Source organism: Nyctereutes procyonoides, unplaced genomic scaffold (assembly GCF_905146905.1).
Source record: "Nyctereutes procyonoides isolate TBG_1078 unplaced genomic scaffold, NYPRO_anot_genome, whole genome shotgun sequence".
Lineage (NCBI taxonomy): Eukaryota > Metazoa > Chordata > Mammalia > Carnivora > Canidae > Nyctereutes > Nyctereutes procyonoides.
Genome location: NW_026575142.1, coordinates 10,015,563 through 10,028,828, shown reverse-complemented (window position 1 = coordinate 10,028,828; position 13,266 = coordinate 10,015,563). Strand labels below are relative to the sequence as shown.

Here is a 13,266-nt window from a genome sequence, read left to right as displayed (position 1 = left end):
TATTATGTATAAAATTTAAGGGAGGTCACTAATGTCAATTATGGATTTGTTGTATAATAACTCCATTGGGGTATAATTGTCATGCAGTAAATTGCACTTATTTAGAAGATACAACTTGATATGGTTTGATACCTGAGTACACCTGTGAAATCATCACCACAATTACAATAATGAACACTTGAATGAAACCCAAAGATTTCCTCTTGCTTCTTTATGATTCCTCTGCCCCTGGCAATCATTGATCTGTTTGTTTGTTTGTTTGTTTGTTTTATAACAGAAGTTTATTATCTCATAGGTCTGGAGGCTGATCTGCTTTCTGTCACTGTAGACTTGTTTAATTGTCCTACAGTTTTACTGAATTCTAATCATGCACTTTTTTTTAAGGGTATTGATGGTGTGACTTCTTTCACTAGGCATACTTAGTTTGAGATTCATGCATATTGTTGCATGTATCAACTAGTTTATTCCTTTTTAATGCTCACTAGTGTTGCATTGTGTATATATATATACTACTGTTTATCTGTTCACTTGTTGAACACTTATTTACAATTTGGGACTATTACAAATAAAGCTGCTATAAACATTTATGTGCAAATCCCTGTATGGACATATACTTCCATTTCTTTTGGGTAAATATCTAGAAATGAAATGGCTAAATTAAGTGGTAGGTATATATTCACCTTTTTGAAAAACTATCAAACATTTCCCTAGAGGACATCATTTTATATTCCTTTAGCACTGTGTAAGAGTTCCAATTTCTCTGCATTCTCTCCAGTACTTGTTAATGTTTGTCTTTTAAGTTTTAGTCATTCTGGTAGATGTGTTACAGTATCTCATTGTAGTTTTAATTTCTATTTCTCTAGTGACTAGTGATGTTGAACATCTTTTCAAGTGCAATTTGTCATCCATGTATCTTCTTTGGAGAAGTATCTGTTCAAGTTGTCCAATTTTTGTTTATTATTTTTTGTCCAATTTTTAAATTGGGTTGTTTGTTTTCGTATTACTGAGTTTTGAGAATTCTTTACATATTCTGGTTATAAATCCTCTGCATATCTATGCTTTGCAAATATTTTCTCCCAGTCTGTGACTTGTCTTTTCATTCTCTTAACTGAGTCTTTTGACTCTGAATAGATATTTTTAATTTTGGTGAATTCCACAGTGTATTTAATTTTTTACTTTATATATCATATCTAGAAATCTTTGCTTTACTGGAGCATACAAAGATTTTCTCCCATTTAAGTTTCATAGTTTTTAGTTTACATTCAAGTTTCTGAAGAGTTTTGAAGATTTTTGAGTTAATGTTTATGTATGGTACAGGGGTGGATTGAAGTTCATTTTGTTGGATATGGATATCCAGTTATTTCAGTACTGTTTATTGACAAGACTATACTTCAAATTGCGTTGGCTATTCTGGGTCTTTTGCCTCTCCACGTAGACTTTAGAATCCGCTTGTTAATATATATAAATAACTTGTTGAGTTTTGATTGGGATTGTTACACTGAATCTGTAGATCAGTTTGGGAAGGACTGACATCTTGATAATATTGAGTCTTCCATGAACATAGAATATCTAATATCTCTCCATTCATTTAAAACTTTGATTTTTCTTCATAGATCTTGTAATGTATCTGTTCGATTTATACCTGAGTATTTCATTTGGGGTGGGGGGCACCTAATGGAAATGGTGTTATGTTTTTAATTTTAAATTCTACTTGTTCCTTGTTAGTATGTAGGAGAGCAATTGATTTTTGTATATTAATTATATGTTCTGCAATCTTGCTTTTTTGCTTATTCAAGGTTACCTTTCTGTTTTTTCAAAGATATTTTAACTGAGTATAGAATGCTAGGTAAGTTAACTTTTTCTTTCAGTAATATAAAAATATGGCCTCACTCTTGTCTCACTTTGCTGTTTCTGACAAGAAATCTTTGTTCCAATGTACATTCTGTGTGGTTTTTTGTTGTTGTTGTTTGCTTTTAAGATTTTCTTATAGCTGGTTTGACTAATGTGATTGTGATGGATCTTGGTGTAGTTTTTTTGTGTTTCTTTGTTGGGGCTTTGTTGAGCTTTTATTTGTGGGTTTATAGTTTTCATGACATTTAGAAAATTTTTGGCTATTAATTCTTCAAATATCTGGTTCTCCCTCCCCCACTTGACCTTTAGGGATTCTGTTTACTCATATATTAGCCTGTTTGAAATTCCACAGCTTACTGCTACTCTTCTCAGTTTTTTCTTTAGTTTTTGTTTTTTTTTTTTGCTAAGTCTTGGAGTTCACTAATCTTTTATTTGATGAGGATATTCTGCTCTTAACCCCATCAGTATATTTTTTACCTCAAATATTGTATTTCTTACTTTTCTAGATGTTTAATTTGGGTCTTTCTATATTTTCTATGTCTTTCCTATTTGAACATATGGAACACAGCTAAATAACTGTTTTAATGTCCTGGTCAGCTAATTCTAACATCTTTGTTAGTTCTGAATTGGTTTTGATTATTCACCTCATAATGATTATTTTCCTTATTATGGGTTGTGTTTTCTGCTTCCTTGTATGCATGATAATTTTTTACTTAAGTACCAGACATTGTGAATATTATCTTGTTAGGTCTTAGATGTTTTTTAATTCTATAATTATTCTTTTTTAAATAAAGATTTTATTTATTTGAGAGAGAGCACTAGAGGAGGGGAGAGGCAGACTTCCTGCTGAGCAGGGAGCCTGATATGGGGCTCAATCCCAGAACCACAGGATCTTGACCTGAGCTGAAGGCAGACGCTTAACTGAGCCACCCAGGCACCCCCAATTCTATAAATATTCTTGAGCTTTATGGGGGAATATAGTTACTTGGAAATAGTTTGATCCTTTATTTCTTGCTTCCATGATCTTTTAGGTGGGTTTAGAGGAGTGCTCAATTTGTGGCCAGCCATTTCTCAATACTGAGGAATGACCATCCTCCTCCTGGGTGTTCTGTCTCATGCTTTGTGAAGGAGAAGTTTTCCAAATCAGGCTGACGGCAACAGATTCCTGGCCCTGTATGGATCTGGTACTTTTTTCTCTAACCCTTTTGGATTATTTCTAACTCTCGTCCTGGGTAGTTTCCTCACTTGTATGTGCTTTTCATTACTTTGCTGACTTCTTGAGGGGGACCCTCTGCCAGTCTCCAGGGTTCTCTCTCTGTACTGTTCTTCAATACTTTCTTTTGTGAATTTTAGATGCTTTGGTTTTCTAGAACTCCAAACTCAGTCTCCTTACTCAGTACTTACTCTCCTTACTCAGTCTTCTCACAGTGTTTGCCAGAGTTATGCCTGGATTCTCTTTCCCCACTCACAGCGTGAGTATAAGCAAGGGGCACTCATAGTATTCACTTCCTTTGTTTGCTTTCTCAAGGGATCATAGCACTTTATTACCTCATGTCTAGTGTTTAAAGACTTTGATTCCATATATTTTTCAGTGTTTTTTTTTTTTTTCCCATGTGTAAATCTAGTTCCTCTTCAATTTGGGTGAATGTCCCTGCTGCAGTTTCAATTTTTTTCCATTACACATCTAATTGTTCTGGATTTATTTAATTATATTTCTTGTTAATTTCAGTTTTCTTCTCTGTTTATATAATAACAAGCTGTACAATTTAGGATTTGGTCTTAGTGATGCGTCTCAGGCTTATTAGCACATTGCAAATATTTGTTGTTTTAATATTGAATGGGGGTACAGAGTGAGTAAGATAAAATTCTTATTCTGTTTTATGGCATATAGATGGGAGAGGAGAGGTTATTTTATTTTATTTAAAAAGATATTGGTTAACTATATGAGTTAAATCTGTAAGCTTTTCTTCAGATTTTTCTTAGCAGCAACAGAGACAGCAAAGACACAGACCTTTAGAAGAGCAGGTAGCTGAATGTATATGGTCGTAGATACCATTAAGCACCTAACCGTATGCCAAAAATTGTTTCTTATTAGCATACTATAGCATGCAGATTTTCTAGCAAGCATAGATGACAAGTTTCAAATTTAAGTTCTTAACCATTATACTTACTTCACTTACCCGGTAGGAAGTTAGATTTTAACAAAGTAGTAGATTTAATTTCTTTTTTTAAATTAAATTAAAATTTTAAAAGATTTTATTTATTTATTCATGAGAGACAGAGAGAGAGAGGCAGAGACATACACAGAGAGAGAAGCAGGCTCTATGCTGGGGGCCCGATGTGGGACTTGATCCTAGGACTCCAGGATCACACCCTGGGCTGAAGGCAGATGCTCAATCGCTGAGCCACCCAGGTGTCCGCAAAGTAATAGATTTAAAATGGTGTGCCAGGTTAAGCTCCTTGAGCATAGAGACTGTAGTTTTTTTTTTCATTCCTTTTGTATCCTTATTTTCATCCTTTACATAATTCCTGGCTGGTGGTAGCCACGTTATAATTGAAGAAGGTAATGAAGTAGCCTACCAGACATAAGAAGCAAATTAATAGTGTATCTAACACTGAATGTACTTATAGAAGTAGTTTAGATTCAATTTGCATTGGTGTAGGTAATGTGGAGATTTTGTCATGAAATTATGTGAAAACTCCCTGTTCAGTGCTTAGGACATCTAAGTGCTCTATGAATGTTTTTTTTTTTATTTTCTTCTCTAATTTCAGAAAAATTGAGAAACAGTAGTCTTTTTGAGTCTTATAGATTGGGAGTTAGGGAAGAACTGTAAAATAACAATCTAATAATCTTCATTTTAAATTGTTCATGTATTTAAGCTACTTATTTGTGAGTAATAGCCTCAAAATGAAATAAATGTATTGAATATTAGTGAAAATTTTATTAATAATTGATGTTTTTTTAATATTGTTTTCCTATCAAAAATATTAGAAAAGATAAATAATTTGTAATGCTGATGTTCAAAAGCTAACAAATTATGTTTAACCTATTAGGTACTCTCAGTTTGGATCACAACTTTTATACCATACTTACAGATACAAACGTAGCTGACATATTCTACATCTCTGCCTGGCTTACTTGAAAAATAGAAGCAGTTGCTTAACTGGATGACTATCAAAATGGTCAATACAGATTGATGGACTTGAGTGCAGTAGACAGTGAGTGTGCAGATGGTGGTGTCTGTACCATTTGACATGAGATTGCTGAGTCTTTAAAATGATTTCAGTGGAATGGCTTTGGTGGTGTTGCGGTAAAGGGCATCCATTCAACTTCAGGTGCTGTGCAGATGGCAAAGCCAAGCTAATATAGAAAAATGAGAAACAAGTGACTATTTAATGTACAGGAATGCATGATCTGCATCACAAATAAATGATGGTATTACATGCAGGAAACCTAGCCAGATGGCTGTACATTAAAACACACGACTCCTTGAGAGAATTAAGTACAGGCAATTTGCTTAGATTTTCTGCAGGCCTGCTGCATATTATATTAGGGTAGGGAGAACGAGAGATTGAGTGCTTTATTTATTGAAAGTGTTTAGGTGAAGTTGGCAGTTATTTAAGCATAATCTGATCTCCATAAGTATTTAAATTGTCTCTTTGTGGAAAAAAAAAGCAGGGAGGGTAGTTGGTTTTATTTTAAAAGGATGTAAGGAGGAAGATTGGCTGGCGAACCTATAGAAAATAACTGTCTTTTGGTCTACATTTTTCAATTTTGTAAAGTTTTCCAGTGGGCAAAAGCTTAAAACATTTTTTGGATGAGCATGATAAAAGTATTTATTTTTCTGTAGAGGTTTTAATGAGCCCAAGTACCAGTGACATATGGAAATTTTAAAGTGTGAAGAGTTAATGTGTTGAGTGCTTTGTGAAATGGTACCACTAATAAAATACTAGTAAAATATTACATTTTTTTGTTTTTCAGCTTAAAGAAAGTGGTTATTGTACAGGTCATGAACCAGATTCCCTGGAATTCAGCACTGTGGGAGGATGGGTATCTACTCGGGCATCAGGCATGAAGAAGAATATCTATGGCAATATTGAGGACCTGGTAAATTTCTTTCTGGTTACTATGTCATAATCGACTGGTCTATTATTATAAAATGATTAAAGCCTTTTTTAGAGTTGAATGGTAGAGTCCTTCCAAAAGTATACCCCTTTTGATTATGGTAAAGCCAACTATGTATAATAGAAACAGTTTAAAGACAACCGTGGTCATTATATATAGGTGCTGCTTTTCAAGTGACTGATACTTAGATGTAGACCCTTCATAGTATCTGACTTATAAAATATATAAACATTATTTTATAAGTTAGGAAGCCTCAGCCTTCAACTCTACCAAGGTTTTAATGCATTTATTTAAGTGATTTCATCGTGGCCACTCTTTTGCATTAGGAGAATTTTGTATTTACTTTTCTTTAAAATTTTTTCTGTATAGAACTAAAAGGCCTGATTGAAAATGTTCTAGTAGGTGGCAGTATGACCTATAATGGTTTATGTGCACCCCATCTTATTTTAGCTAATCTGGTGCCAGTGTCCTGGGAGTTAGTGTAGTAACCATGTAACTATGGGCATTCTGGCTGGGGATTAGGTATCATTTGTTCCATGTGTAACTTTTCCAGGGATTAGTTGTGTGACCTTGTGCAAATTGGTTCACCTTTCTAAACATGTTTCATCTTCTATAGAGTAGAATAATGATATTCGCTGTATAGGATTATTATAAGTATGGGAAACACTTAAAATGTTTACATTATCTTGTTTTTAAAAATTGAGGATATTTTATGAAACACCTTTTTCTATTTGCAAATAAAATAACAAATTCAGTTTCAGAGGAGAGAACTTAATCCTTTTGCTATTGGATTATTAAAAGCTATCATAGTTTAGCAATTAATTTAGTATTGCTGAAGCATGTAATTTATTTTAAACCTTATTTGGAGATCCTTGAGGATCACAAATTATAAACATACATCCTATTGTGCTTATTTGCATGTGTATATTTAGCTTTTAATGTAAAAAAGGATCATGCTGTGTTTAATCTGCTCTTATGTTAGCAATACTTTAACTTGTAAGTAAACATAGATGTACACCATCATTTTTAGAGTGCATGTAATTCTCTTTTACTGACAGTTTGTCTTATTAAAGTAATTCCCTATTAGTGATTATTTAAATTATTCTTGATTTCAGAATTATAGAAAACAAAAGGGGGAAATATCTTCTTTAGTAATTTCTTTAGCATACATCTTTAATCATTTTCCTTGGGCAAGTTCCTAGAGCATGAATTGTTGCTTCAAGATGTTTATACATTTTTGAAGTCTTTGGATAGCATAAATGCTTCATGGACATTTGTGCCAGTTGACAATCCCACTAGCACTATGAGAATCTCTATTTTACTGGACATTTTATTTATGTTTTTGTCTTTTAATTTTTTATTTCTTTAATTGTTAGCAAATTATACTTTTAAAATATCCTCATTCGTGATTTTTAGTTTTTATGAATTGTTTATTGATGTCCTCTGCTCATTTCCTTAAATAATAGACTATTTTTGTTTATCTGTCAGAAAGTCATTGTAAAGATGTGTTGGATTTTCACCTAACCATTTCCTGATTTGGATTTCAGGAACTATTTTTGAGTGACCTCTCCCTCCAGTATACTTACTTTCTCACTGGTGTGAGACCTGTATCACACGCATACCTCTTTTCTTCTGTTTAATCCAATCACTATCTCCCTCTTCATCCCATTTTTTACCTGATCATAATTAATGCTTCATTCTTTTCACTCTTTTCTACTAAGTGGATAAAGTAGATAAATTGAGACTGGGAATAAGGCAAGAATAAATTTTTTCTTAGAATTCTAAGCACCTGGAGCAGTGCTTGATGTGAATAATAGTGCTTCATCAGTATTGTTAAATAAGTGAAAGAATGAACCTCTTAAAATATGATCATTGATTATCTTTTTCGTGCTTTAGTTCTTTGCCACATGGATAATCCTAGACTAAATTTGGTTTAAAGAAAAGTGCTTTTCATTTTTTTAAGATGATGAATATACCTAAATCAATAACAATCATAGAATGATTTTTTCCTCTTTTAAAGTTAAACTTCATTTTTAGTCTAAGAATTACAAGAAGATATTAGAATTCTGAAGGGTATCACCATTTATCACTTAATCCAATATTTTTTAAAGTAGATTTTGTAAATATAGATGGTTGTGTGTATACACACACACACACACACACAACATTCACTGACAAATATGTAAAATGTAGAATTTACATCATGTATTGTATTAAACAGGTGGTTCATATAAAAATGGTAACACCTAGAGGTATAATAGAAAAAAGCTCTCAAGGACCTCGTATGTCAACAGGCCCTGATATCCATCACTTCATCATGGGATCTGAAGGTAAATATAACTAAATTTATTATGAAAAAATACAGGGTAGTGACTCAGTTTTGTGAAAATCTGTGATACTGTAATATAAGATCTTTGGAAGAAAGACATGTTTTATATATTTAAAGAATGGTAATTTTTTTAAAGTTTTATTACTTTAATTTAGTACTTCATAAAGTTTTTATTATGAGAACATCTTATTAAAAATCCTTTTACATTTTGGTTTTTTATAGTTTTAGAGATAAGTTAGTTCTTTTGGTATTTTATTTTTTGTTTTAGAGTTTTTATTCCATGATTTTAGGAAGATAGTTAAGATTTAAAGTGGTTTGCTTTAAAATTTTATACTTTATTCTCTAACCTTGTCTAAATTATCAGGGGGAAAGGACTGAGAAAGTGTTGTCTTAGTGTCTTTCTGTAACTGTACCTTTTGTTACTTGCTATATGATTCTTTGAAGAAGTAGAATTTAAAATCCTGTTGATTTACATATGTTTTAAAACTTATGTTAGACTTTTTTTTCTATTTAACTAGATTCTTTGGTTACTTAATGCTAGATGGATTAGAATGTAGTTCTTTATCTTATACAAAAACATTTAATTGCTGTGCTGATCAGGAAAACTGATCTCTTTTTTGCAAACTAATGTGGTGAATTTTATGGATAAGATGAACATAGACTTACTTTTCAATTTTTAGAATGGTAGAGAGGGATATCCCTTAAATTCAGAGAAATAAAACAAGTGTCTCTTCAATTAGTGGAGGAACGCATTACTAATTTAAAAGGTGGTATAAGCCAAAAAAGATTTTTAAAATGTTTAGCTATATTCATGGGTAAAGAGCAATTACAATAAACTAGGATGATAGGACAGAAATTCTATCTTTTGACAGTAATGTCAGGAGGGAAAAAATAAACTATGTCTCAGTGACATGCTGGAAGTCTACTGTTGGTTTGATAGCCATAGGTATAGCTTAGATATTTTTTCGTGACAATCCATGATAAACCTTTGTCAAGATATCTCAGCAGTTTACTCTCTTATTTTTTTTTCTGATCAGTATAGTCTTCTATGGAAAAACAGAACTACATTTTTCATGAGAAAAAAATGTTAAGTTCCCTTAAAATAATATAGCTCTTTGGTAAATATTCTGTAACTTCTTATACAAACACATCGTCTAAAAGTTAACTAAAATGTATAACCTTTTGCCACCAGATGTCAAATTGAGTAACAAATAGGTATTAAAACTGATAGTTATTAATTATACTATTGCTGCACACATAGTTGGAGTCAATCTATAAATATAAATGATCTTTTTAAGTAACTACACCATTTTTTTTCTCCTATCACTTAGTATTTAAAAAATTTTGGTTGCTAGGTACTGTTCCGACACATGGAAGGACACCGGTAATAATTGACTTCCATAATACAGTATGATAAATTATATGATAGAAGTAAATGCAGGAGAAATAGAGACAGAGTTCACATTGATAGGTGTTTATGAAGACCTCTCCAGAAGGGCCATGCCTAAGGCGGTCCTTGAAGGTTGTTGATAAGGGGTTGAGGGAATAAAATGGGGAGTTACTCTGCAGAGAGAACTACGTGTGGGCAGCCTTAGAATTGAGAAGAACCATGTCTGCCTTGTGAAGCTGCTAGTTTTTCAATGTCACTGGGACATAAGATTTAACTATAAGGTGGAGTAGGCAGTAGGTTTAGGGGCAGAGTAGTAAGGATTACAGGGTAGCTGGAGAGATAATTTGGTCTTTTATGCCTATTATAATAGTTTGAACTGTATCTAAAAGACTAGACTACCTTCCTCAATAGTAAATTATTGTCTGAATTTAAGGAAGGTAAACTCATAATAAGTAAGCAAAGAAATGTGATTTATTAAACATACATACTAGGGTAAATTACTGTATTTAAATGATATTTTATTATAAATATACATGTAAATACCATAGTGATTTAGGAGCAATAATGAGAAAATCCTTCAGATCTGAATTTCAGTCCTGGTTCCACCATTTAAATTTCTGTGATTTTGTGTAAATTAGGTAATTCTCTATGCTAGTTTCCTTAGCTATAAAATGAGGATAATAAAAGAATCCATCTTCATAAACTTTTGTGAGTATTAAATAGATAATGATAAGCAGTATTAGTAAGTACTCAACAAATGTTAAATTTATTTGTTGTTGCTGTTTATTATTTTGGTGTCAGTGATCTTTACAAGTGTATTTATAGTCTCTAATCCCCATCTCTGTATGTATGTGGATATAGAGTCATCTTAATGTAGGTCAGGAGGCAGCATCATTGAGAAAGTTAATTCACGTGAAATCCTGTTCTTTTCTATTTTATTTATTTTTTACTTTTGAATTTTATTTTTTAAAGTTTTCATTTAAATTCCAGTTAGCATACAGTATAATGTTAGTTTCAGGAGTATGATACAGTGATTTATAACTTCTATATATCACCTGGTACTCATCACAACAAGTTCATACTCTTTTTGTAATACGTATTTTTATCTGTTATTTTGAACTATCTAAATATGATTCACTGCCTTACATGTGAATCATAAACTTTTCCTCAAGCTTAAAAATTTTTTTTGGCTCTGATTAAACCATTTGATGACAGCCTTGAAAGCATTATCGTTAAAAGATGTATTTTCCTGATCCTACTAAGTTCTACATGTGAATGTGTTAAATTTAGTGTTTTTGTCTTGTGTGTTAGGAATTTTTCATAATGAGTTTTTTTCAATTAGCTTCCTTCCATTTTAGATGCTGTAACATGATCAATATAATGAAAATTATGATAGTCAAAGTCACTGGAATGCATTGCATTCTTTTCTTATGTATGGAATTCACAGTAACTTAAAATAATGTGCTCTTTTATTTGAAAAATGGTTAAAACGACATTTTTATTATTTTTTGCCCATGACCCACATTTATTTTAGCCTTTGCTCTATGTTGAAATTCAAGTGTGAAATGCTTATTATCAGTCCTTTTGTTTAATTTTACCTTTTGTGTGACCTTGACACTTGCAGGACAGCTTGAGTGGTTATAATATCCATGCATAGTACTTCTTTCCTTGTTTCTTGAAAATGCTGCTCCAATGTTGCCTCGTTTTATATGTTGTTTTAAGGAAATCTAATGCTAGTTCTTTTGCCTTTGTAGCTTGTTTGTAGCTTTTTTGCCTGGGTGTCCTGAGGATTTTTTCTCTATTATTGGAGTCTACCACTTTTATAGCTCAGGGTTGATTGTCCTAGGTTGTTTTGTGTGGTACTCAGTGGAGCCTTTCTGTGTTTCTATTTAGGTTTTTTAATCTTTGTGGAAAATTTTTTGGGGATTGTAGTGTTAAGTATTAGGGGTTCCACCTATTGTTTTGATATTTCTTCTTCAGGGACACCAATTGTACTTATGTCTGACTGTGTTTTGCATTTCAGCCACTATATCCCTGACCCTTTTTTCCCAACTTCTTTCTTTATTTTCTTTTCATTCTCTTGGTTATTTTATTGCTTTTCTTCAGTGCCCTTTATTTGTCTTCATTTGGATCTATTCTCTGTTCTCCTTTGGATACCATATAACTTACCTTCATTTTTCATATATTTTTATTGTTGTTGCTGCTGCTGTTCTTTTTCTTTCCTATGGTTAATCACCTTTTACTTCATTTCTTCTTCTTTTTTTTTTTGTCCATCTACATTTTTAATGTTTGTATTTCTGATTCAGATATTCCTTTTAATATCCCCAAATGCTTGCTTGATAATATTTAATTCAGTTTGAGATGTTTGTTACTATCTTTTTCAATATTGTGGTTGGTTTAGGGGAGAGACTTTTCATCAACAGAAAGCTTTTACTTACATTTTCTGACTTTCTGCAGTAGATTTTGTGGATTTGTTCTGCTTTTTTCTGTTGCTGTTTATTACTTAGAAAGTGTTCCTAGTTTGGGAATGTCCTTTTCTGTCACTCCAACCCTCTTTTGTGCTACTTGTTTTGTGGATGGTGGTATTTTTGGTGTGAGAAGGCCTGGCATGTCTTCTTTCTCTTTTATTTCTATAGGATCTTTAATTTCTCTCTCTTACTTCATTCTTTCCCTTCATTACTTTGTCTCCAAGAATTACCACACTTCTCTGAATATGATACTTCCCTGAAAATACTCCCCTTGCTTCTCCAAGGCTGCCATTTCTAGTTCCCTCCCGTTTTTTTCCCTTCCCCATAGCCAGGGCTATGGATTTCCCTGTACAGGATTTTGGCATTATTGTTGCACTTTTGCTATCTGTGGTTGATTTTGTCTTTGTTTCCTCCAGATCCTCTGATACTCTCTGTTATTTCTTATGAAATCTTTTAAGCCTCCCCTTACTTTCTACCTTTACAAGTTTGCAGCAGGTGGAAGGCTATAGAAGGTCTTTTGGAATTCTTTCATTTTATTTCTACTTAACAGGTAATGTGAAGGTCAAAGTGTTTTTTGTCCCCTAGCAATATTGAAAGTTTTGTTTCAATATTATTTGTGGTTTTGTGTTTCTTGTTGATTTTTATGTTTTGGGAGAGAAAATAGGATTCAAAATCAAATAACTACCATTCTTAGTCCTGAAGTCTCCTGAAAGTATATTTTCAAATTACAAAAGATTTTATTTACTTTAAGCAAATACTTGCATTTTATATCAAATAGCAATTGAAGCTTTCAGTTATCTTGAGAGCAAACATTATATTTGGAAAATTCTTAAATTCTTAAATTTATTGCAAGATAGTTTTGATAAAACAGAAAAGTGAATGATATATAAGTCTCTATGATGTCATATTATGGAGTTATTTATAAACACTTATATGAAGTAGATACAAAATATAAAAATGTATAAAGTGGTATGCTGTACATAAAATCAAATGATAAGTAATCCAAGTCTTTTATATCACTCCACTGACATAAATATGCCCAAAGCAAAAGTATCAATAAATATAATAAAACACAACAGAAATCAGCCTTTTGATTAAGTGA

At 32.2% G+C, this 13,266-nt stretch overlaps 1 protein-coding gene across 2 annotated transcripts in view; it reads left to right on the top strand.

The window, feature by feature from the left end:
• The window catches only part of AGPS (alkylglycerone phosphate synthase), a 189,268-nt gene that overhangs the window by 111,196 nt on the left and 64,806 nt on the right, over positions 1–13,266 (top strand). For both annotated transcript variants that reach the window (XM_055308082.1, XM_055308081.1), the window contains exons 9-10: positions 5,834–5,959; positions 8,199–8,307. In XM_055308082.1, coding sequence (XP_055164057.1) covers positions 5,834–5,959; positions 8,199–8,307 — 235 coding nt within the window. The remainder of the gene's footprint in view (positions 1–5,833; positions 5,960–8,198; positions 8,308–13,266) is intronic.